Source organism: Letharia columbiana (genome assembly GCF_014066305.1).
Source record: "Letharia columbiana isolate WasteWater2 chromosome Unknown Sc0000001_s0, whole genome shotgun sequence".
Lineage (NCBI taxonomy): Eukaryota > Fungi > Ascomycota > Lecanoromycetes > Lecanorales > Parmeliaceae > Letharia > Letharia columbiana.
In genome coordinates, this window is record NW_023501037.1 from 757,096 (window position 1) to 781,217 (window position 24,122).

Below are 24,122 nucleotides of genomic sequence, written 5' to 3' on the forward strand. Positions count from 1 at the left end.
TACGTTAGTAGAAGGCATCCAAGCGCTTCGCTCTCCTAAGACTCGGACCAACCTCGGCACCTCAATTGTTCTCGCGCTGAATATCGCCGGTTGGGCTACACCTTACTGCTCATGCTCTCTCATCCGAGACGCTGATTCTCTGGGCCTTTGCATCCTACCGGGCTTGTGAAGACAGATACCAACTGCGGGTATGGCTATGTTGAGTGTCTAGGGTCGCGTGAGGAAATTTTCACCGGCAATCTTTCGAAGCATGCGACACAGCCGCCAACATCATTGAAAACTATCTGGCTGGGCCTTTGACGCCTGTGAAGCCCATGGGGCAACCCGTAGGGTGTCCAGTACATACCTATGACTTATCAATTTATCAACCATCATGACAACTAGGGGTGGTTTTTTCGACGACTCTCGGGACCGTGGGGGATGTTACATTGGGTGATTGTTCTAGGACGAATATAGGCAGAGCCTACAATTAGTCGTCATGTGGCATGACGTTGGCTGTGCCACATTTCTTTCGCTTGTTATTCATAGGTCTAATCCAGAGGGCATCAGACCGTGATAATGTATAGTGTACTGTGTAGTATTTGGCCTCCTCCTAAACTCGAAAGCAGCACTGCTTCCTAAGGTAGTGCAACCTTCCTTCCGACGTTGGATGCCAAGTCTACGTTAAATACTTGATAGGCTAGAGCGCCGGAGCTTCATTTGCAATCTGCAGTTCCCGGCCGGCTCATGTCAGGGCCAGGGCTCGCATGACCCCATCCAGTGAATTTGTTTGTCACCTCCCTCATACGGAGCATGGGTAGAAAGGATTATTGGTCTTTCACTCAACGGTTCTGTTCAATCTTCAAGTCTTCCTGCCCCCACCTCTTCGTTACCTCCGCATGCGATGCGCCGTCATGCGCCGAAGATCGCTTTGTATGGCTGGGATCCCTAGATACAAATAATCAACATCCCTCCGGGCCATCATTTTGCATCATGTAAAAGAGCACTCTTATCACACAGGGCTATCTCTATATATATCCTGCCTCCATACCTAGCCGATCATGGCTCTCGGTTCAAAGCTCGCAACAGCACTACCATTCTTGTTTCTCGCAGCCAGAATCAATGCCAATAGCTCTATTACAGCCTTCAACCTTACCGCTATCTCCGCCTTCAACAATGCTTCCATACTGGAGTGCTGGCAGATCACTCTTCCCCTGACCATATCTCAGACGGCAGGCATTCAAGGTGCGGCTGTACAGCAGCTCGGCAATGTGAGCAGCATGGTGTGGTCAAGCCTACCGGGTGGATTTGCAGGTTCACCCCATCCTGCTCCGTCTGTACAGTACGTCTATATCCTATCCTTCTTCATACATACGATATACTTTCTCTTTCTTCCGATTCAATGTACTAACGCGCTATGTATTTCGCATATAACAGGTACAATGTGATCCTGTCCGGCACCCTGCACGTCACAATCCCAAACTCGTCGCAAGAAGTCACGGTGGTCAGCGGTAAAAGGAGCCTGCTTATTGCTGCGGACACGGCAAATGTGAGCAGGACGGGGCATATCTCAAGCCTTCTTGGAAAAGAGCAGGGCACTTCGTTAATGATACCCACGGCGAATAATGAGATACCCCCGCATAAGGTCATACATGCTGGAGCTTGTGGAAAGCGCGATTTGGAGCTGTGACGGAAGGGATGTTTCCAATTCGATCGTCGCAGAGGATATGTAGAGGTGAAATTTACAGCAGAATGCCTGTCTGAAAGCCGGTGCCGTTTCAGCGATGTCGCATTACAGACCAGAATCTATCATTAGGGTATATGGATAGTACATGCCTAAAGAGATGTACAAAAAGACTCTCAGATGGTACATTGAGGCTCTCAAAACCACTGCGAATGTCATGAACTGCTTCGGGGACTTTCCCCTTGAACGCAGGGCTTCGAACACAATTTCCTTTTCCCTTCAGAATCATACTTTGCCCGATGGTAACGTCGCAGGAGGACGTGTAAGCGCCACGCTATCGTTACTAAGCTCATATCCCTCGCTCCGGTATCTTGCCGTGATGCGGTCTTTCCAACTTTGCTGACTTCCAGATTCATACTGGTATCGATCTCCTTTACGATTCCTGCTGGATCCACGAGCGGGAGAGATAAGGGTTCTGTAAGTTGGCAAACATGACATGATTACCGCAATTGCAGGCTCTAGGGCGTCGTAAAGCAATGCTTGGCTTACAACTCCTCCACCATCACCCACCGCGAGTCGGACAGCGTCTATAACGACGACGACCATGCCGACTGAGAACAGCAATCCCACGGCAATTTTCTTGCCCAACTGCATTTGCAGGCCTCGCAGGAAACATGTGGGGAGGATCATGACTACTATTTGTCAGTATATAAGCGACTTCTTGAGAGCTGAAGAACTTACCAGCGAGATCGGAAGATATATTAAGGGCAAGGCCTACCTCCGCAAAGTTGTTTACGACACCGGACGCATGTGGAGTTAGACATTTCTCTGGCGGCCTATTAGCACGCATTGTGGAAAGCACGGGTTCAAAGTACGCACTGAGAACGAATATATCGGACGGACTGCCACAGATCCAAAACACCTCGAGGAAGCACGCCCAGAATGCGATGCAGGTATAAATGAAGACAGCCCACCACCATCTCATAAACATCTTGTTGACACTGAAGATTTGGCGGAAGAGAATCAGAAAAGTGAATTTGACCGCATACAAGATGATCCAGAAGAAGAGTTGTCCAGCAACTTCAAGCCGGAAGAATCGCTCTAGTGTTTCTTTCGAGGGCATTGGCCCATCTTTCTTTCCAAAGAGTCCCACTTCTATGGCTAAGGGGTAAATCGTCGTACTAAGAGCCATGTATGGGATCAAGAGTACCAATGCGAAGGCGTGGCTCCAGTCATCCATTTGAAGCTTTCCAAGCAAGCGTTTCCGGATCACGAAACGGCCAAAGGATAGAAGAATGGCGAAGCTTGTGAAGGTCCACGATACCGCCTGTCCCCACATAGGATTGTGTTAGTGTGCTTTCATGGTGCATGCAATTCAGATATGTGGAAGGGCTTCTTACCAGATATTCACTACGACTGAGTGTCTTTGCTGGGGAGTGGGTCGTAGAGGGCGCCATAATTCTCTTACTGTAGGGCATCCGGTGACACAAAGGAAGGAAAACACCACCATTTTATTTGGCTTACGGGACAAAGATATGTGCCAAAACCAGCCCAGGGTAAGATGGCGTAGCATGTATGGCGGTGACTATGTGTGAGACGTGTGCCAGATACGACGAGCGATGAAACAGTACATTTCGAGGGTGCAGCCCGCACCCTCCATCTTTGTCACCATGGTCCTCAAAATCGACCAATCCGTTTTCGAGCCAGACATGCAGTTCAGCAAACTTTGCAGCTCAGCCTCATTGTCATGGGCGGGTGTATAAGAGTTCTGTACTTCAACACGTGAGACTTCGAGAATAGCAGCACCAGCAGCATCATGCATCCCATTTTTTCGCTAGGGACTCCGCACCTCAGGCCTAGCTACTTTTACGACCAACCCGATTAGGGCTAGCCGCATAGAGTATCCATGCTAAGAGACAACCTTCCGTCTGATTAATTTTCATCCATGCTCGTTCTGCATGAACCCAGGTACGAGTGTGGTGTGGACATTAGTGCGTTCGTGCGAAAGCAGTCCCTCGGTCCGAATGCCTATTTCTTCTATTGCCCCACGACGGCGACGGCGGTAGTTCTCAAAATTTGGTAAAGTATCTTGGTCTCGGCGCTTGGTTGACATGCTGCGTTATTCATAGTCTCGGCGCGAAATTCTCGGTCCGAAAATTCATTCCTTGCGGAAGGAGGCCATCTGAAAATCAGTGCGCTAGAAGCTTACCAAGATATACCGCATGCCTTCGGTATACCGTACACGGCTTCCTAAATTCTGCGCATCAAAATCTGGCTAAGAATTAATTCCAGATGGATATTGTTGCAGGAAGCGTTGCAGCAGCATGACCAATGGCAGACGTTTTCATCTGATCATACCATCTTTTCCTCCAGTGAGGGACACTCCTCTTATATTGTGTCTCGCTGCACGGCATACCCAATGATTTTGAGAGAAAGCCTATCAACCGTGGAGCATTCCCGCAAGACGATTGTCCGGTGGAGTTTCGAATGGCTTTTTGTTCGCACTGGGGGATGAAGTGGGATGATGTCACGCTTACTTTGCCTGAGGTCGAACCGTAAGCATTTGGAGCAGGCACTCGCACTTGCAAGACCCGGGAGATAGAGGGTATAGTGTTGGCATCAGTATTTGTTCCTAGTTAGGGACGGCTTTTGGCCCGGAAGCTCCCATAGTGGAGTGGCCACCGTTCGTGTACAGCGACATCCATGACGAGCATGTGCATCCTGTCCCGAGCATCGTGCGAGATCTAGGCCTTGGCAACGTCTTACCGAGTCCGGCTGAAAGAACCGACTTGATCCGTTTGTTAGCAAAGCATTTTGTGGTGGGGACTTTCAGTGCTCTTGCATCATGCGCCCAGTTTCAAACAGTAAGGATGTGTTGATTCCTATATCTTGGCCATCTAGATCGTTGTTATTGGCTTTTGTCGTGAGTTGTTGTGTTATATCGACCCAACGCGAGAGACGGAATGCGCTCGAAAGGCGCTAAGTGACATCCAGCATGGCTGATGATACAGGACCTCGGATCAACGGCAATAGCCATCAAATTACCAATGGTAGCTCTAGAAGTCACGATCACACCTACCTCAGACGCCGGTGCCATCCTAGTAATGGCGATTTCAAGCCTGGTACTGTCCATCCCAACCTCGAGGCTACTACATCGACCCTTGACCCCATTGCCATTTGCGGTCTAGGAATTCGTCTGCCTGGAGGTGTTCGTAGTGCTGAAGACTTTTGGGACTTGTTAATCAATGGGAAAGATGCACAGGGTCCAATTCGCTCTGATCGATACAAAATCGACAGCTTCAATGGTGCCTTGGGGAAAAAGGGCGCCATCAAGACTCAGAAGGGATATTTCCTGGACGACGATCTAACGTCTCTGGATACATCTTTCTTCAGCATGAGCAAAAATGAGCTGGAAAAGTCGGACCCACAACAACGACAGCTTCTGGAGGTAACAAAGGAGTGCCTGGAAAGCGCTGGTGAGATCAACTATAGAGGTAAGATGGTTGGATGCTACGTCGGGACATTTGGCGAAGACTGGCTACAAATGAGTGCGAGAGAGACTCAGCACTCCGGAGGCTATATCTTGACCGGCCACGGCGACCTTATGATTTCCAATCGTGTCTCGTATGAGTACGATCTTCGAGGTCCTAGGTGCGTTGATGGGATCGACATCTTTTAACATTGCGCCAGCGTACACTGACATCTAGCCAGCATGGTCATCAAAACAGGTTGCTCAGCTTCGCTTGTTGCTCTGCATGAGGCATGTCGAGCATTGCATAGCGGTGATTGCAATGGAGCGATTGTTGCTGGGACAAGTCTCATCATGGGGCCGGCAACAACAGCGGCAATGACTCAGGAAGGGATTCTGTCTCCGGAAGGCTCGTGTAAAACGTTTGATGCAGCGGCGGATGGCTTTGCGCGCGCAGAAGCAATAAATGCGATCTACATTAAAAAGCTAAGTGATGCCCTCCGGGACAACAACCCGATTAGGGCTATCATTCGGAATACTGGAACGAATAGCGATGGCAAAAGCCAAGGCTTAATGACCCCTAGTAGTGAGGCCCACGAAGCTCTGATCCGAAAAGTATATTCCGATTCTGGTCTGATACCCTCGGAGACTGGCTACGTCGAGGTAAGAATTCCAGCCAAGCCTAATTCTTCATGACGTTAGGAGACATTTAACAGAACTTTCAAGTGTCATGGAACAGGTACACCTACGGGAGATCCTTTGGAGGTTGCAGCTGTTGGCAGAGTATTTGGAGAGAAAGGTGTTCACATTGGCTCGGTAAGTGGGAAGATCACGAAGAGTGCTACGTCTATTAACGAAGTATAGGTGAAACCCAACGTGGGCCACTCAGAGGGTGCATCAGGTATAACAAGCCTGATTAAAGTCATACTCTGCCTACAACATGGGACTATCCCTCCAAATATCAAGTTCAGTACCCCGAACCCTAAAAGTAAGCCTCTAGATGCTTTCGGATGACCCCGTCTAATTCCGCTAGTTAATTTCAGAGAAAGCCGTCTTGTCGTTCCGACCAAAGCCACACCTTGGCCGCAAGATCGTAGTAAGCGTGCGAGTATAAATTCGTTTGGAATAGGAGGAAGCAATGCACATGTAGGTAATTTTGCGATTCATATTATCATATCAATGCAAGCCAATGAGCTCACTCACACGGTCATAGATAATCCTAGAATCATCTGATGCATATGTTCCTACTCCACGCAAGGCATTCGAAATTGACATAGCAAGCAAGCTTCCCCAGTTACTTGTCTTTTCCGCAAATACCCAGGAGTCCCTGCGTCGGCAAGTCCTCAATAACACGACATATCTTGAAATGTATCTTGACCGGGTATTGGATATGGCTTACACCTTGAATCAACGCCGAGAACATCATGTGTATAGAACTTTCTGCACTGTTGGCGATGACAGAGCTATGGGAAAAGCCGCGGCGGTAGCAAAGGTTCCAATAGTTACGCCAGACCTTGTGATGACTTTTAGCGGTCAAGGCGCCCAGTGGCCTACGATGGGAAGAGAACTTGTACTCAAAAATTCCGAATTCCGAAGTGATATTGGAGCGATGGATAGCATACTTCAGAGTTTACAGTATCCACCAGCATGGAGCATCAAAGGTTAGAACTGTCCCTTCCAGATATCGCGTACTTTACATAGGCCATGGTCCTACTTGCCACACTCCTCGTCCTCTTTTGTTCGTTATTGGATGCTCACCAATTGTTGCAGACGAACTTTTCAAGACCAAAACAAGCCAGATTCACCGTGCTGAGATGGCGCAGCCCCTGTGTACCGCGATTCAGATAGCTCTTGTCAATGTATTTCGCAGATCTGGCATTCAGCCAGTGGCTGTTGTTGGCCATTCCAGCGGTGAAATAGCTGCGGCCTACGCAGCTCGTGCTATCTCGTTCCGCGAAGCTGTAATCATCTCTTATTACAGAGGCTATGTCGCTAAGAAACCATCAGCTGGAAGCATGGCAGCAGTCGGCCTTGGTGCGGACGCAGCGTCAAAATTTCTGAAAGAAGGCGTTGTAATCGCCTGTGAGAACAGTCCTAAGAGCATAACTCTGTCTGGGGACGTAGGACAGCTTGATAAGGTGGTAGCAGCAATCAAGGAAAGCAAGCCCGATGTGCTGGCTCGGGTACTGAAGGTAGACATGGCATACCATTCTCGTACGTGACCGGCACCGGCTATCCTCTGCCTTTTAATGCTGATCTTAGCCTCATAGATCACATGGTGTCCTTGGGTAAGGAATACCGCCGTCTCGTGGAAGAAGAACTAGCCAGAAGACATGATTCATCACTCCACACCGAAGAATTTTCCACAAGCCGACATCTTGACACCCTGTTCTTCTCGAGCGCAACAGGCGAAGTAATTGAAGATTCCGAGGCAGTGAACCCCGAATATTGGCAGAAAAATCTTACCTCTCTAGTCCGATTTGATTCGGCGGTGCGTAGAATGCTGCAGCGTCAGCGCAATAACGTGTTCCTTGAAATTGGGCCTCACTCAACTCTTGCTGGTCCACTTCGGCAGATATGCTCTGAAGTTGGGTTAGATTGCCCCTACATTCCAACGATGATTCGAAACAAAGATTGTGCGGAAACTTTGCTATCCGCTTGGGGTCAACTCTATCAGCAAGGGATTCCTTTCAGCTTTGAGCCTTTGACACGAGGCGGAAGTGTGCTCCCTAACCTTCCATCCTACCCATGGGATCATAGTGCATCATACTGGTATGAAAGTCGGCTGTCGAAGGACTGGAGATTTCGGAAACACGGATACCATGGCCTTCTCGGCGTACATGTAGGAGAAAGCACAATATTTGAACCTTCATGGAGAAACGTCCTATCACTTGAGGACGAGCCGTGGCTCTACGACCATAAAATCCGAGGAGATGTAGTTTTCCCGTTCGCCGGTTATGCTGCCATGGCTGGTGAGTGTATTAGACAGGTATCTGGGATTAATAACGGCTACAGCCTGAGACATGTTGTTGTTCACTCTGCCCTAGTGCTCACAGATTCCAAATCGGTGGAGATGATTACAGTCCTCCGGCCTCATAGACTGACCGATTCAATGGACTCGGACTGGTTCGATTTTACCATTTCATCGAATTCCGGCTCGACGTGGATGAGGAATTGCGAAGGTCAAGTCAAGCCTCGTCAGGCGGATCTTGCGCGCTGTGAAAATTTTCATATTTATCCCCGCGAAGTAAATCCTTCCAGATGGTATGCAGCCATGACGCAAATTGGGTTCAATTATGGACCTGAATTTTCTGGGCTCACAAAGATCACATCTTCGACAACCGAGAACCTGAGCGTTGGGGAGATTGAAAATCCTTACCAAGAAGCACCCTATGTGTTCCATCCAACTGCAATAGACGCTTGCTTGCAGTTACTCCTCGTTGCGATGTCAAAAGGCATAGGCCGCAATTTTGGGCATGTGGCTGTGCCTACCAGAATCGAAGAGATCGAGGTAGCTCGGAGCGCATCGACGATGATGGCCAAAGCAGGGAATTTGACCGCATCGGAAGCCCCGGGGATAGATTGTGTATCAGGGGGCCGGACTTGTCTCCGCCTTCGCGGCGTGTACTTGACTCCGATGGACAATGAGGAAGATCTCGACTCAGCATGGGATCGACACGCAGCTGCTCGTTTGGAATGGGCCCCCGACTTTGACTTCTTTGACGTAGCATCCCTATTCAAGCCTCCAGAGTCGAAAATTGAAGAGACGATGCTTCAAGAAGAAATGACGTTGCTCTGCATGGTGGAATCGGCAGAGCGTCTCCGATTGCTAGAGACAGACCAATGGCACTTCCGAAAGTACCGAGACTGGCTCCACAAGGAAGTAGGCCGCGCCCAAAATGGCTTACACCCAGTGGTCAGAAACTGCAAGCAGCTCGTCAATCTAAACCCTTCAGTGCGGCGAGATCTCATAGAAGAACGCCTGAAGCAATTGTCTTCTATGGGCTCTAAGGCTGCCGTCGCCACAGGCATAAAGCGCATCAGTGACAATATCGAAGCACTCTTCACTGGAACAGCAGATACGCTTGACACTCTCATGCAAGGAGACGTCCTAACCAAGATCTACAACGTCGTCAGCTTTGGACATGGCGAGTTCGTTCGAATGCTTTCGCACACGAAGCCAAATCTTCGGGTGCTAGAAGTCGGCGCTGGGACCGGCGGGACGACCGTCTCCATTCTTGAGGATCTTGTAGACAAAGATGGATACCCTCTATACTCACTCTACTCGTTTACAGACGTCTCTGCTGGATTCTTTCCACAGGCAAAAGAAAGGTTTTCCCATGCGTCAAACATGGACTATAGGGTTTTCGACATATCACGAAATCCTATTGAGCAAGGCTTTGAAGTTGCATCTTACGACCTCATTCTCGCCCCCAATGTCGTTCACGCAACCCCATCCCTGCACGAGACCTTATGCAACCTTAGGCCTCTCTTGCGACCACATGGTCATCTAGTGCTCACAGAGCTTTCTGCCCTGGTTCGAGCTCCCAACTACATTTTCGGCAATTTCTCTGGTTGGTGGCTGGGTGAGGCGGACGGCCGGCCAGACGAGCCATATGTCTCGGTAGATCGTTGGGACCAGGAGCTCAAAGCTGCAAATTTCACTGGCGTCGATACGGCCGTCTTCGATGCTGAACAACCCTACCAGTACTGTGCTGCTATCGTCTCTCAGCCGCTCGCTGAGCTTGATGGTGGCTCTAGCAGGAGGACGATCACAATCCTTTGTGACGAAGAAACCAATGAGATCACCAAAAACCTTGTTGCGGAGATTGAATTATTAGGAATAGACTATTTGCTTTCTAAATTTGGTGATCGCCCCCCACAAGGGGAATGCATCATCACTACAATCGACTTAGAGTCGTGTTTCTTCGAGAATATTTCAGAGAATAAGTTCAGAGCCTTCCAAGACTTACTTTCTGAACAGCATCATCGAACGATTCTCTGGCTAACTAGGCCCTCCCAAATTCTTTGCGATGACCCTCGCTCAGCGCAAACAGTTGGCGTTGCACGGACAATTCGTTCAGAGTTAGCTCTGTCTTTCGTGACGCTTGAGATCGATCCAAGAGAAAAGGAGTTTGGAAAAAAGGTCATGCAGGTTTTTGGAAAGATCACAAGTAGAAAAGACGATGGTACACTCGCGCCGGACCCGGAGTATGCAGTCGATGACGGCGTCATCAAGGTTGGAAGATATCATCCGTTCTCCCTTGCAGAAAGAGCTACGCCAGAAAAGTAGCCTCACAGCTACAGACTGTGCAATGACCCTTGAGATCATGAAGCCTGGTCTGATGCAGACTTTCCAATGGTCTGAGAAAGCTACGCCGGTGGGACTGGGAAAAGGTGAAGTCGAGATCCAAACCGCGGCTGTTGGATTGAACTTTAGGGTGAGTCAACCTTTCCCTTGCTATCATGGTCTACTCAGTAATGCTTCAGGACGTGCTACTCGCCATGGGGATTTCGGGTTACGGCCTCGAGGGGTTTCCCCTCGGTATTGATACTACTGGCGTGATCCGGAGAGTTGGATCCAATGTTCGCAACGTTGCCGTGGGCGACAGAATCTTTGCGCTTGCGCCTCACGGCTGCATCACAGATAGGCTGGTTCTTCCCTGTTCGCTCGCTGTCAAGCTGCCGGACGACTTGACTTTCGAAGATGCCGCAACCATGCCTTGTTGCTTTGCAACAGCGATATACTCCTTGCTCAATGTCGGTGGGATGATGAAAGGACAGGTAAGTGTTCCCCTGCTCTCACTCAAACCAAGCCCAGCCTTGAGAACAACGTATCTCAACTTGTACAAACGCTGGTAAGCTCCTACTGATTAGGCTTTCCAGACTGTTTTGATTCATTCAGCCGCTGGTGGAGTTGGACACGCTGCTTTACAGATCTGTAAAATGATGGACGCTGAGGTATGAGGTTCCTTTGATCTACGAACGAGTACCATCTCACACAATAAGGTTTACGCAACTGTGGGCAACGATGAAAAGGTCAAGCATTTGATGGACAACCTCCAGCTTCCCAGAAATCACATTTTTAACTCACGAGATCACTCGTTCCTTCCAGATTTGATGCGTGAGACAGAAGGTAGAGGGGTGGACCTCGTTCTTAATTCGCTTTCAGGCGAACTCCTCCATGCATCATGGAAATGCGTAGCCGAATTCGGCAAGCTTATAGAACTTGGAAAACGGGACATTTTGGGCTTCGGCAAGCTCGAGATGGACATCTTCGGGGCAAATCGTTCTTATTGTTGTGTGGACATTGCGCATCTCATTCGAGATAGGCCCGAGCGGATGGCAGGGTAAGCCAACCGCCGTCAAGACATCTTGATGACATGGTGTTGCAATGCTGATATCCCACTCCAGAGTTTTGAAGGAAACCTTGAAGCTGTACCAACAGGGCCATGTGACTCCAATCAGACCCTTTCTCACGTATGAGGCTGGAGATGCCACGGAGGCGTTCAGAGTTCTGCAAAACGGGGATCACATTGGCAAAGTGATCTTGAGAATGCCACAGGACAACTCCATAATATCAAGCGTTCGATCTGCCAGTACTCTTACGCTGGACCCCAAGGGTTCGTACTTTCTAGCGGGAGGTCTGGGAGGACTTGGTAGATCAATTGCGACTTGGATGGTTGAGCATGGCGCTCGGAGTCTCATATTCCTTTCTCGCACTGCAGGTCTCAACGAAAGCGACCAGACTTTCCTCAAGGAGCTCGAGAGTATGGGATGCGTCGTTGCTGCCGTTGCTGGTATGACTCAGAATATGGAAGACGTGGTAGCAGCCATATCGTCAGCACCCGGCCCTATCAAAGGTGTCATACAGCTCGCGATGGTTCTAAGGGTATGTCACCTGTCTTCCGACAACCGAGGAGTAGCCCCACTAACCCAAGCCCAGGACAAACCCATCGTCAACATGAGCCACGAAGAATGGGTGACAGCAAGCTTGCCCAAAGTAGACGGCACCTGGAACCTCCACAACGCCCTCGCGGACCAACCTCTCGATTTCTTCTTCATGTCCAGCTCCACGGTCACAATCGTCAACCAACCGGGCCAAGGCAACTACAACGCCGCCAACACCTTCCTCGAAGCCTTCTGCCAGTACCGGCACAGCCTCGGCCTGCCCGCCTCCGTGCTCAACATCTGCCCCATCGACGACGTCGGCTTCGTGGCCGCGAACCCCGCCACGCGCAAGAGCCTGAAGGCCCAAGGCCACCACTTCCTCCGGGAGCAAGCCCTCCTCGACTACCTGCACCTCTCCCTCCTCAACTCGCAGCCCCCAGCCGGCACCACCGCGCGCGGGAGATCGCCCACCGCCCCCGCGGTGTCCGCGTGGGAGAACAAGGGCCAGATCGTCATGGGGCTCCGCTCGGACCTGCACCCGGACGACCCGGCCAACCGCACCCACTGGCGCCGCGACCGCCGCATGGGCCTCTACCACAACATCCGGAACGCCAACACGGTCGACCACGCCGGCGGCGGCGACAACAACCGGCTCACGCGGTTCCTGCTGCGCTGCGCCGATGACCCGGACCTGCTGGCCGCCGGGGCCGAGGGCGAGGGCCTGCTGGCGCGGGAGATCGGCCTCAAGGTGTTCGGCCTCGTGCTCCGGGACGCGGGGGACGTGGACGTCGGGATGACGCTCGGGGCCGTCGGGGTGGATTCGCTCATGGCGATCGAGCTGCGCCGGTGGTGGAAGCGGGCGTTCGGGCTGGAGATCAGCGTCCTGGAGATCATGGGCTTGGGCACGATCAGGGAGTTGAGCAAGGTGGCGGCGCAAAGGTTGAAGGTGAAGCTTGGAGGGGCTGCTGCGACCTAGGTGGGAATACCAGGCTTTGAGTCTTCAGGCCCTGAGAGCAAGTGGTAAGGGGAGAGTATGTAGCAGAAGTCATGCATATAGGGAGAATTCTGCGGGCGAAAACCTCGAAATTTCCAAGTCCTACTAAGGAGAGAATCGAAAATTTCCAAGTCCCACAGTGCAACCGGCAAACATGCCGCAGTGGGACTTAGAAACTTTGGATTTCCCCATATGCATAACTTTCTGCTACATACTCTTACTACTGGTCCAATCACAGATGTGCACCGTAAGCTCTAAGCCCAAAGGTCCACGTCCCCCTTGGATCCGTGAGTTGTGTGCCTTGCCTTGGCAATCTCTTTTCCCACGGCGAGCATGCGCCCTGCCATCTACTTGACACTCATCCCGGACAACCCATATGCCATTCACCTCAACCCTGTCATTAATCAAAGACCTTTTCATAACATCAGCCACTCGTAAAGAGCTTAGTCTTCGGCAGAAAAACGGCCAGTAAAATCACTGTAGCCCCCGCAACGATGACGACGACATAAACGTCACCCAACGCCTTCACTATCCCTTCCGTAACGCTTCCCCTTTCCGCAGGACTGAGACTGGCAAAGTACGCGCTATCGGTACCGGTGATTGCGGAGCGTAGACCGGAGATGTCGACGCCGGGGAGGATCGAGACCACGTTACTGACAGCGCGGTTTTGGAAGATTGCGCCTGCGATGGCGAGGGAGATTACTATGCCAATCGATTGTCCTAAACGGCTCTGTGTTAATTCCTTCTTTTTCCATGGACGAAGGAAAGAAGGGATCTGTACCAAAGCTCATGAATCCCACCGCGTCGGTAATCTCCTCTGGTTCCAACAGCGCCTGAGTCACGCTGAATCCGGCTTGCAAGAAGGATCCCGCGCCCGCCCCGATTAGGACCGTGTACCCGTAGACGGCGGAGGTCAAGGTTGTTGCAGTGACGGTGTCTGGATTGCTCGGTCAGCTGGGGGATCGAGTACTCAGAAAAGCGAAGACGGGAGTAAGATTACACATCAGAGCAGAGCCGATGAGCACGAGTGCGCCGCCGAATAGATACCATGGCATGTAGTAGCCAAGCTTCGCCATCAAAGACCCATTTATGATGACGAATACCACAACCATAATAACGAAGGGGAGGAGATGAACCGCGGAGCCGAGTGCTGAGGAACCCTGGGTGGTTTTAGTGTCTTGGCTGTAGAATGGTGAAGGCAGAAGCTTACCTTAGCGAATTGGTAGAAGAGCGGTATGTAGTATACTGGGATCTAGACTTGTTTTTAGCGTGGGCTGAGCGTTCAAGGATGGAAATTATGACTTACTAGCAAGCTCACAGAGGACATGAAAACCGCAAGTTGCAGCATCACCATCACGGGTCGTCGGAGGAATATGGTAGGATAAAGCTTGTGTTGTGCGTTGACCAAGGGATGAAAGGCCTGGGTCAGACAAAAGACAAGGAACAACACTCCTGCCACGACCCAGAGTGCAATCTCGCTAGCGGAGCTCCAGGAGAAGAGGCTGCCACCGAAGGTTATCGCGAGGGTGAAACAACATATGCCTCCAATAAAAAAGAGGTTGCCGAGCCAATCGAAGTTCCGGACCAGTCGCTGCCGTAACGGAACATCTTTTTGAAGATCGAGGCTTGGTAAGAGGAACAGATAGACGGGAGCAAAAACAGCGCCAACAACGAGGTTGATGTAGAACGCCTAGTCGACGTTACTTGATGTGGAACGAGCAAATGATCTCGCTGGAATTACCCATCGCCACGTCGCATTGCTGTCGATGAAGGCTCCACCAATCTATCACTCCTCAGTCTCTTGCCGCGTCTTGGCGATGTTGTTGACTCACAACTGGACCTAGAATTGTTCCGAGTCCCCTGTAATCTTATAAGTATAGCAAATTTCACTAGAGGCTAGCCACCTACCACACCAATCCTATCAGTCCCATATAGATCGGTCTTTCTTGAACGGTCGTCAAAATGGACACGTATGTCAAGCAACCAACGTACATCCCGCTCGCCTACTGTTCTCAGTCACACTTTCATCTGAAGTCGCGAATCTTTGACACATACGCCAAAACCACTGTTGTTGGCATTGTGGGTCAACTAAGAACGGCCGATTTGAAGGTAATTCTACTCACGCGATTGCTCTACCCACTATCAAAGCGTTCATATCTGGTGCTCCGCCGCATAGAGCGCTCCCGGTTTCGAAGACGATGACGTGCGATATGTACAGCCATTTGACGTTCAGAACCCCATATGCTTTGCTCCTATGGTAGTTCAGCTCCGTTCTGCTTGAGAACAGGACTAGCGTACCAGGGTAGGATGGTGCTTGCCGAGCCCAGCGCGAAGGCTGTCCCCAGCCATGATAGCTTGGAGACTTCGCCAAACTCCTTAATGATGCTAGGTTGAACGTTGGCAACCTTGTGCGGCCGTCTGTTAGCATAAAGCTATACAACGTGGCTGGTGTTGTCGTACGATTGTCGTGTCCAAACTGAACAGCAGTGTTGTCGACAGGATTGCCGTTATAGTCATCAGCCACTGGTGATCGTAAGTGACATTGCTGTGATCTAATATGGTTCCGCTCATGTGTGGCCGAGTTACCTTTACGCCATGAAGATTGCGTGGTGAGCTCTCTTCAGCATTGGGATCAACGTCGTTCAAAGACTGCTTTCCCGCGTCTGACTGGGTATCGTTCGGAGACCGCTCCACAGTCTTCTCGTTATGCAAAGGAGAGTCAGACATATTGAAAAAATATCAAGCCGAGAAGGAAAGAGGTCACACGCCTTGAAGTTTGAACTCCGAGCATTCGTTGCGTGACGACACTTACGTTTACTCGTAGATTGCACGACATGGAACTGCATAATGCGTGATACAAGCATGCATGCACCTTGTAGCGTCTTGCAAACTCTAGACCCTAGTTCCGGGATTTAAGGAATCTAGCACCACACTAGACCAAGAAACATGTGCTATATTAAAACGCCGATGCGAGCTTCCAGCAAAATTTTCGGTCCGATGCAGTCAGCTCCACTATGAGCCCTGCGTAAGTGCAGGATCAGGGATGGAATCATTGGATAGTCGGCACTTCTTGACCTGCGTAACACCTTATAATGGAATGTACGAGCGGTATCATATCATCAGCAAAGACGGCCGGTTGACAAACTTCCAGCAACGCAGGGTGCATACTCAGATACCCGAGGAAGAAATAGATGCCCGAGGAAGGAATCGTTTCCTCAGCTCCGTACGTGACGCTTCGAGCGCTCCGGCCGAGGAGGGGGCAGCAACCAAGGAGAGCGACCGTTTGTTGCATTGGTTCTGACTTCTTGCGCCATCAGCATCTCATCATATTCCGTCGGGACCGTTAGTTGCCAGTCACTTTCAAATTGAAAGATGCAGAGTCAAGATCGCACTATATCAAATTTGAAGCATGGAGGAAACTAAGCTCAGGCCATTCAAGGTCGTCATTGTGGGAGCTGGCCTTTCCGGTCTGCTGCTGGCTCATCTCCTTACCCAAGCCAGCATAGACTTCGTCATTCTAGAAGCACACAAGAATGTGGTTCATCCAGCCGGTGGAAGCTTTGGCTGTTGGCCGAACGCTGCGAGGATTTTAGACCAGGCAGGTTTTTGGGAAAGTGTAGAGAAGAGCGGCGCCCCCATGGGGCTCAACTACATCCGCAAGCCCAATGGCTCAGCGTTTATCACGAGCAGCTTATCTAGCAAGATCGCCTCCGTGTAAGTGCATACTCATATCACTTGATATTGAAGCCATAACTCTAGACCAGGTACGGATATGATTTCCGAATCCTCGAAAGATATCGGTACCATCAGATTCTGTACGAGAATCTTCCAGACAAGTCGAAACTTTGGACTGGCAAGCGAGTAACAGACATTATCGAAGACTGTAACGGCGTCCGAGTTGTTTTCGAAGATGGAAGTTGCCAAGGAGACATTGTTGCCGGCTGCGATGGTGTTCATAGTGTCGTACGCCAGATCATGTGGGAAAAGGCCAACAAGCTGTCGCCGGGTTTGATAAGTGCCAGAGAGAAAAGATGTCAGTAGCCAAAGAATTTTGATACAATGAATCGCTACTCACCTGGCTGGGTAGCTCTTACTTCCTCTTACCGCTGTCTGGTTGGAGCAGCTCCGGCCATTGCCGGCATTGGCGCAAATGAATCCAATATGATACAGAATCAAGGAGTCTACATGGTGATCGTGAGCCAGCCTGGTCAAACACTATTCTTCGTTTGCATTAAAGAAGCCAACGTATCGCATTGGCCGCAAAGATCTCATTTCACCAAAGAGGATGCCGAAAAGGAAGCAGCCAAGATTGCCGATCGACCAGTCACGGCACATGTCCTATTTGGAGAGATCTGGATGAAGCGCACTCGGGGCTATTTGACATCCCTTGAGGACGGTGTTTTTGAGCACTGGTTCTTCAATCGCATCGTGCTGGTGGGTGACTCTGCACACAAGGTAGGTCGTTTTGAAAGCTGAAGTCGGCGATACTTGGACTGACTTGGGTATTGTAGATGTCACCCATCGGAGCACATGGAGGTAATTGTGCAATTGAGAGTGTGGCTGCTTTAGCCAATTCTTTGGATCGCCACCTGCGTCCCTGTTCTGACACGAGTGCCAACAGCAAGACCATTCAGTCTATCTTCGAAACGTATCAGAGAACGAGAGAGGCACGCGTGCGGAAATTCGCTGGCTCTGTCCACCTCATGACAAGACTAGTGACATGGGATGGTTATACAAAGAAATTTGTGGCACGATATGTGCTGCCGTGGTTGAACGAGGTTACTTTTGTAGGCAAGCTGATCAGAGACGCGGTGAAAGTTGACTTCCTTCCAATACCGAGCCGGTCGAAGGGATTCTTCGACCAAACCAGCGACGAGGGTAAGCGATAGACCCAAATCCAGAGCAGATGCTTGGGGTTGACAATGATGATGCATGCTGCTTACTGAAAATGATTGCACGCACACTTGTGCATGCTCCAGGAAAGTGCGTCTCTTTCTTAGTAAGGGCGCCAGATGCAAGCTGAACACATTGGGAAGGAGCCTTACGCAATGGCTTAGATGGGTTTGGGGCCATAGAGGAACTGTGTTCTGCTGCAAGAGCGAGGCAAATATTGGACAAGGGCGTGAATTCCCCAAGCCCCGCTATTCTTATTTTGGCTTAGTGTCACGGAATCATTTTTGTCGGTGGAATTTTCGATAAGATCATAGGTACCCACGGTACCTTACTTTGAAGTAGGTTAGATTTGTTAAGTAAGCGGGATAAGGTAATAATTAGGGCTACTTTATGTTCAAATCCACATAAATATCAAGTGAGCTGATTGCCTCAAGTTATCACAGAAAGTAACAACTTTCGACGGCGGTCTAAGTAAAGTGCAGGGTAATCAAGGTACAAGTATGGAGGTTTAAGCGCCTCGTTTTGATTCGCACCATGAAAGATTGGCGAAGGGTATTTAAGGGATGGCCCGAATACATACTCGCAACATCTTGTCCTTTTCTTTTAATACTTTCATCCTCTGGCATCAACTACTCTCTATGCATCTGCAAGCAAGGTCAGGTATGTTGAAAAAGCGGTTGATAAGGTCATTTTGACCCAATCGCATCTTCCCTTTTCGCATCCGACCAGCTCTAATGCAAGCCCACACGGATCCGATGCGACCGCACACCACCATTCCGCCCATCTCGAATCCTTCAGCTTGGACTTTGGCTTGATGGTGTGTACAAGTACAACATACACTCGATGCCTTAATCCCGCCTGGTGAAACCTGCAAGCAGCTGCCTGACTGGGAGAATAAACGAGTCCCTCTCCCCGCCAAGGCTCATCCCGTTTTCCCTTCCCTTCCCTTTCCTCAACCTCCCTTCCCATGCCCTTCCTTTCCTGCCCCTCATTCCCCATTCCCTGCCCCTCCTTCAAAACCATGTCTTGGCCGCCGAGTTTTGCCAAAAGGTTGCAATTTCACAATGTAACCCCAACCTCTGCATCATGCCGCCGAAACTCCGCGCTTCGTGCGACGCATGCCATTCTGCAAAGATCAAATGCATAAAAACGGACATCGGCTGTCAACGGTGTGACAACTCGGCGGGAGAGCTCGCCTGCAAGTACAGTCCGGTTGTGCCGCGTATCTACCACAAGAAGAGTAATCGCAATCACGTGGAAGAATCTCAGATCTCGCGGCCATCACCATCTAGCGAGTCTTCGTTGTCACACGACCTATATGGCACACAGGCTGCCTTTAACCAAGACATATATCCAGCAGCAATAGTTCCGCCGTGTGCTTTTGATCAGCAAGTTTACAGCATTGGTGCAAATGCTGAGCCGAACCCATTCTTCTGGCAGTATCTACCGCAGGGCTCAGTAGGAGTGCCTCAAAATCCGAATCCGTGGCCCAGCAGCATCAATGGTACATCTACCACGACTAACACACCAAACTTGACAGACGCTGCTACTCCCGCTACCGCAGCTTCTACAAATTCCGTGCTGCCTCCCACCAACCAGCCCCGAGCTAGCAATACGCAAAACCTCCGGCACTATCACTCAGCCGCTCCTTCCACGTACTCCCCGGAGAGTGTGCTGGCAAGAACACCATGCAACTGCTTCACTCAGCTTTTCGAAGCTATGCAACGTATGAACGCTCACGCGGCTAGTTGCAGCCCCAAACTCGACGTCGTCCTCTGTGCCAATCGAACAGCGGCGGAAAATTGCCTCACAAGTCTGCAGTGCTCAAATCCTTTCAGACCGGTTTCCCACGACAGCGTAAGTAGTTGTGCAACCATCGCGTGCGGCTTACTCGACCGCATTTTGGCCTCATATCAAGCTGCGTTGGAGATCTTCTGTGCGAGCTTAGATTGCGAAAGGACAAAGGGGTCGGAGGAGCATGGTGACGAGAGAATTGGAGAGCATGAGGACGACGAAGACGAGAGGACGACCGCACACACAACGACTGTACAATTAAGGTTCGGAACGTTTGCTTTGGAGAGAAGCGAACAGGTTCTTTGGGCGAGGAAGATTGTAGCGAGGGAGGCTGGAAGGATCCAGGAGACGTTGGAGGGATTCGAAGTCGAGGGCCAGGGCGTTCGGAGCGTCCTCCGGACTCATCTGTTGGAGAGGTGTAAAAGTGTGATTGAGAGAGTCTCCGGCAGCTGAAAGAGATCAATGTGCATGTCTTGGCAGGGCTGTCGTTTCTTGGATCACTTTAAGGAACTTTGAGAATCGAATTCCGGGTACGGAGTAGACGGTGCCCAAATCCTAGGCGAGCTTAAAGTACGGTCGAACAAGAAAGACCTCTTTACAAAAAGCCCGACAGATCACCCACGAACGAAGCCATAACGACACTCTCAGCGCCGCAATCCAAAAACTCTAGTCAACCTCGTAAACAAATGGTTTCCAACAAACCAGTAGCATCCTTTAAACACTCAGATGACCGCAGAAACCAAGACCTCGAAAGCCCCCGCCACATGACCGACAGCTCGCCTCGCCAGGAGACAGACAGAATTCGTTCAATACCGCGCGCGTACTCTGCAACCCCTCTGTTCGTTCATTGAACGATATAGGTAGGGCGTGCACAGCATCTCAAGTGAACAGTGGAGTAGAGTAGTGTGTAAAAGCCGCCCGGGCTGCATGAAAGAGGTTTGCTCGACGACAGGAGGTATCCGCAGGACACGGCGATGTGGGGTGTGGGGGGGGAAAGCGGGGCGTTTGGATGACTACCTACATGGAGCTTTAGACGGGGCCGTGAGACGCATGCAGAATGAGCGAGGTAAGTTGGAAACACGGATGCCCGCTAGCACCCAGAAAACATCATTGTTAGTGTCACCAGCGACCACACGGTACCGTTGCGCTGTGCCCGAACCACCCATATTTGGATGTCATTGTTCGCTAGCACAAGCGTTGGTGGAGCTGAAAAGGCTGGGCGATCGCACCGCTTACGAATCAAGTAAAGTACAAGTACGTCGGTTCTGACAGGCTGATTTTTTTGCTGCAACCTTTTTCCCCAAACCCATCGAATTTGTACCCATATACTTATATACCTACCTAAATGATTTCCCGACGACCCCCACCCCCCCACCACCTCGGTCTCGAACCCCGATCGAAAATCCCGCCGGCGTTAACGTCTCGGTCCTCGCCCGGTCGGCACTCGGCGGGGATGAAGCCTGGCTCCGAAACGCCGACGACGGTTTCATCTCATGCACGTTTTTTTTCCATGACTCCGAACTTATGCGACTTGAGACCCGCACCGCTGGGGTCTTCATGGCACCTCCGAAGTGATGCGATACGATCCCATAAGCGCGGGATTTACGACCGGCACCTTTTGGGCGAAAGCGTTGCCTCCGGCAGACGGAGGGGAATGGTTTTGAGTTGAGCGACTATCCCAAATGGTCATCGGGTCCATAGAAGGTGTCTCTAGAATGTAGCACGGAATGAGAGACGAGTTGTGCTTTTTGTAACGCTAAGGCCCCCAAAATAATTTTTTTAAAAAAAAAAATTTTTTTTTTTTTAAAAAAAAAAAAAAAATATAAAATAAAAAAATAAAAAAATATAAAAAAAAAAAAAAAAAAAAAAAAAAAAAAAATAAAATACCTGCTTTGATAGTGTTTCCACCCAAATGCCATTGTCCCTTACTTCTTCAGCCCGGCTGCAATCTCCCTCACATCTGGCCAACCACTTGTATCCACTCCTACGTAGATTTCGGGTTCAGTACACAAATGGGGTAAGTAAGTGGCAAGGAAGCAATCCAAAAGGTACGTACCTGACCATTTCGCAACAAGCTCTCCGCATTCCGTGACTCCCTCGATCTCTTCCACGCTCAAGCCCATGCCCAACAGTCCGCCGAGGTGATTGTGGATCGTGACCTGTAATCCTTGACACATGATAGCCGTATACGTAATCAACTCCGTATCCACAAACCCCAGAACCGTGTCATCACCATAAAACATGCCGTATACAATTTCCTTGGTCAGCCATTCCGAGTCCTTACCCCAGCTTTTCCACATAGCTTCCATCTGCTCTTCGGTGTAGAGATAGCGAAGGAATTGAGTGCCACGCTCGCGGTTAGCTGGGGTAAGGGCAGCGTGAGATCTGAATACAGCCTCGTCAGGTTTTCGGCATGGGAAAGAGGACGAGGTTTACGGTCGATAATTGACTTTTAGTCGTAGAGGCCGTAGAGGTGCAGAGAGAAAAAGCGCAACATACTTGGTAAAGCTCAAATCAGCATCCCCAGGCTTCTCCTCTTTGATCAAAGAGAATAGAGCAACAGCACTCTTAGGTACGCCTATGGTGACCCATTGTTTCATCAGAAACTCTCGCAGTCGTCTATTAAGAGCTTGCCGCTTTTCAAGGGCTTGATATTCCCCTTGCGCTGTCAAATAGGTCCAGAGCTGGGCGAAGTTTGTGGGGTTAGAATTCGTGATGAGGGAGGATGCCTGAGTTCTATCAGCTGATCGTTTTTCGAAAGCAGGGGAAGGCAAAGTCCAGTCAAGGGATGTTGCTTACAGCAACAAGGTACCATCTGTCAGGTCCAAGGGATTCGGGGAACTTGGCCTTAACGGCATCGAAGAGTTGAGGGAGTGATTCAGGCTTGGGTGCCATTGTAGGGCAAGCGAGGCTGCAGACGATTGCAGGCGCTGAAGTTGCTACGATTCGATGAAGAAGGGGCTATTGTTAGAGCAGTATGGCGACTCTTTGAAAGCGGAAGAGGTTTGGAAATGATGAACGGACAATCAATGTAAGAGTGGGATAGTGTGATGAAGGGATGCTCAAGGAAGACCAGAAGACCACTGGGATGTTTGCTAAGCCCCGCACCGGGCCGGGTTACAGCTGGCAGGGGTGAAAAAAAGTTCGGCAGAGGTGAGTAGATGCTGAGTATATGCACCTCATCCGAGGTGAAAGAATATATTTAGTATATATTAATATCTTATCGAGAGTAAAGAAAATTAAATTTAGTCTAGCGATATTAACTCGCGCGAGATAACTTATCTATAATAAAAGTATATACTTAATATATACTTCGCTTTTATTATATAATATTAATTTCTTAAATTCTTATTTATAATCTTTATAGCGAAAAGTAGATTATAAAGATTAAGATATATATATAATATATACTTAAACTTCTCTTTAAACTAGTAGTCGAAAAGATATAATATTTAATATGAAATTTAAGTAGTTTTCGAGATATTATCTTAAAAGATATAGAATATTTCTATTTTGTATTTTTATATAATATTAAAATAATAAAATATAAAAAAAAAAAAAAAAAAAAAAAAATAAAAAAAAAAAAAAAAAAAAAAAAAAAAAATATTTCTCTATCTTTTAAAGAAAAAGATCTATTATTATTACGATATCGAGTTTATCTTTAAATTATATAATAAAAAATAAAGATAATATCGAGAGTCGCTATAGCGCTAATAATAAGTTCGAGAATTTCTTATTAATAAAAGATCTTACTATAAAATAATATCTTATAATTATTAAAATCGAAAATCGTTATCTAAAATAAGAATAAGAATTAACTATATTAAAGGTTTATAATCGCGAGCTTTATAACGCTAGCTTATCGTCTATAATTAGCGAAGATCTATTTATACTAATTACTATTATATCTCTAGCGAATATATTAATTAAGATAAAAATATTTCGCTTTAAAAGAATATATTCTTATAAGAATATTAATAAGAGAGAGTATCTACGCTAATTCCGCGAAATTAAAATTAAGTTTCTTATAAATTTTAAGTATTTTACTATTAATTAATTAAGAATTATTTATTATATATAATTCTTAGAAGATAATCTTAATATCTAATAATATAGATATTATTAAATCTATAGTCTAAGAAATATAACTTTTAAATTCTTTAAGTAGTTTCTATTTAATTTAATAGCGAATTTAATAAATTACTATTTTCTTATATATGAAAAGTAAGAGAAGATTAAATAACGCTTTAATTAGAAGATATTTATTTTTAAGATTTATTTAAAGAAGCTAGAGATTTATATAATCTTATTTTTTAAAAAGTATCGAGCTAATTTCTTCTTAGCTAAGCTTAGATTAAAGCTTAAAAATAAGATTCTAAATATTAATAGTATATTAAAATAATAAAAAGAAATTCTTA

General features: G+C 48.7%; 8 protein-coding genes across 8 annotated transcripts; 5 read left to right on the forward strand and 3 right to left on the reverse strand.

Annotated features, from left to right (window-relative positions):
• Positions 1-1,040: 1,040 nt before the first annotated feature.
• HO173_000824 (uncharacterized protein) lies at positions 1,041-1,669 on the forward strand (the record flags this gene model as incomplete). The annotated part of the gene is made up of 2 exons (XM_037302771.1): positions 1,041-1,321; positions 1,417-1,669. The coding sequence occupies 2 exons, from the start codon at positions 1,041-1,043 to the stop codon at positions 1,667-1,669; spliced, it is 534 nt and encodes a 177-aa protein (XP_037170278.1).
• A 279-nt stretch (positions 1,670-1,948) lies between these two features.
• HO173_000825 (uncharacterized protein) lies at positions 1,949-3,120 on the reverse strand (the record flags this gene model as incomplete). Its single annotated transcript, XM_037302772.1, has 3 exons — positions 1,949-2,355; positions 2,405-2,990; positions 3,064-3,120. The coding sequence occupies 3 exons, from the start codon at positions 3,118-3,120 to the stop codon at positions 1,949-1,951; spliced, it is 1,050 nt and encodes a 349-aa protein (XP_037170279.1).
• A 1,538-nt stretch (positions 3,121-4,658) lies between these two features.
• Positions 4,659-10,425, forward strand: HO173_000826 (uncharacterized protein; the record flags this gene model as incomplete). Its single annotated transcript, XM_037302773.1, has 8 exons — positions 4,659-5,314; positions 5,375-5,795; positions 5,859-5,948; positions 5,997-6,120; positions 6,166-6,278; positions 6,346-6,793; positions 6,903-7,346; positions 7,403-10,425. The coding sequence occupies 8 exons, from the start codon at positions 4,659-4,661 to the stop codon at positions 10,423-10,425; spliced, it is 5,319 nt and encodes a 1,772-aa protein (XP_037170280.1).
• A 22-nt stretch (positions 10,426-10,447) lies between these two features.
• On the forward strand, positions 10,448-12,999 carry HO173_000827 (uncharacterized protein; the record flags this gene model as incomplete). Its single annotated transcript, XM_037302774.1, has 6 exons — positions 10,448-10,573; positions 10,623-10,916; positions 11,019-11,093; positions 11,142-11,482; positions 11,547-12,024; positions 12,079-12,999. 6 exons carry the CDS (start codon positions 10,448-10,450, stop codon positions 12,997-12,999), a joined length of 2,235 nt encoding a protein of 744 aa, XP_037170281.1.
• A 442-nt stretch (positions 13,000-13,441) lies between these two features.
• Positions 13,442-15,744, reverse strand: HO173_000828 (uncharacterized protein; the record flags this gene model as incomplete). The annotated part of the gene is made up of 12 exons (XM_037302775.1): positions 13,442-13,737; positions 13,799-13,954; positions 14,018-14,177; positions 14,228-14,269; positions 14,324-14,707; positions 14,759-14,800; positions 14,850-14,877; positions 14,926-15,020; positions 15,073-15,082; positions 15,141-15,269; positions 15,316-15,422; positions 15,478-15,744. 12 exons carry the CDS (start codon positions 15,742-15,744, stop codon positions 13,442-13,444), a joined length of 1,716 nt encoding a protein of 571 aa, XP_037170282.1.
• Positions 15,745-16,426: 682 nt separating this feature from the next.
• Positions 16,427-17,906, forward strand: HO173_000829 (uncharacterized protein; the record flags this gene model as incomplete). The annotated part of the gene is made up of 4 exons (XM_037302776.1): positions 16,427-16,731; positions 16,782-17,050; positions 17,105-17,472; positions 17,529-17,906. 4 exons carry the CDS (start codon positions 16,427-16,429, stop codon positions 17,904-17,906), a joined length of 1,320 nt encoding a protein of 439 aa, XP_037170283.1.
• Positions 17,907-18,996: 1,090 nt separating this feature from the next.
• On the forward strand, positions 18,997-20,157 carry HO173_000830 (uncharacterized protein; the record flags this gene model as incomplete). Its single annotated transcript, XM_037302777.1, has 1 exon — positions 18,997-20,157. The coding sequence occupies one exon, from the start codon at positions 18,997-18,999 to the stop codon at positions 20,155-20,157; it is 1,161 nt and encodes a 386-aa protein (XP_037170284.1).
• A 1,472-nt stretch (positions 20,158-21,629) lies between these two features.
• Positions 21,630-22,599, reverse strand: HO173_000831 (uncharacterized protein; the record flags this gene model as incomplete). Its single annotated transcript, XM_037302778.1, has 4 exons — positions 21,630-21,688; positions 21,761-22,089; positions 22,141-22,433; positions 22,504-22,599. The coding sequence occupies 4 exons, from the start codon at positions 22,597-22,599 to the stop codon at positions 21,630-21,632; spliced, it is 777 nt and encodes a 258-aa protein (XP_037170285.1).
• Between the last annotated feature and the right edge of the window lie 1,523 nt (positions 22,600-24,122).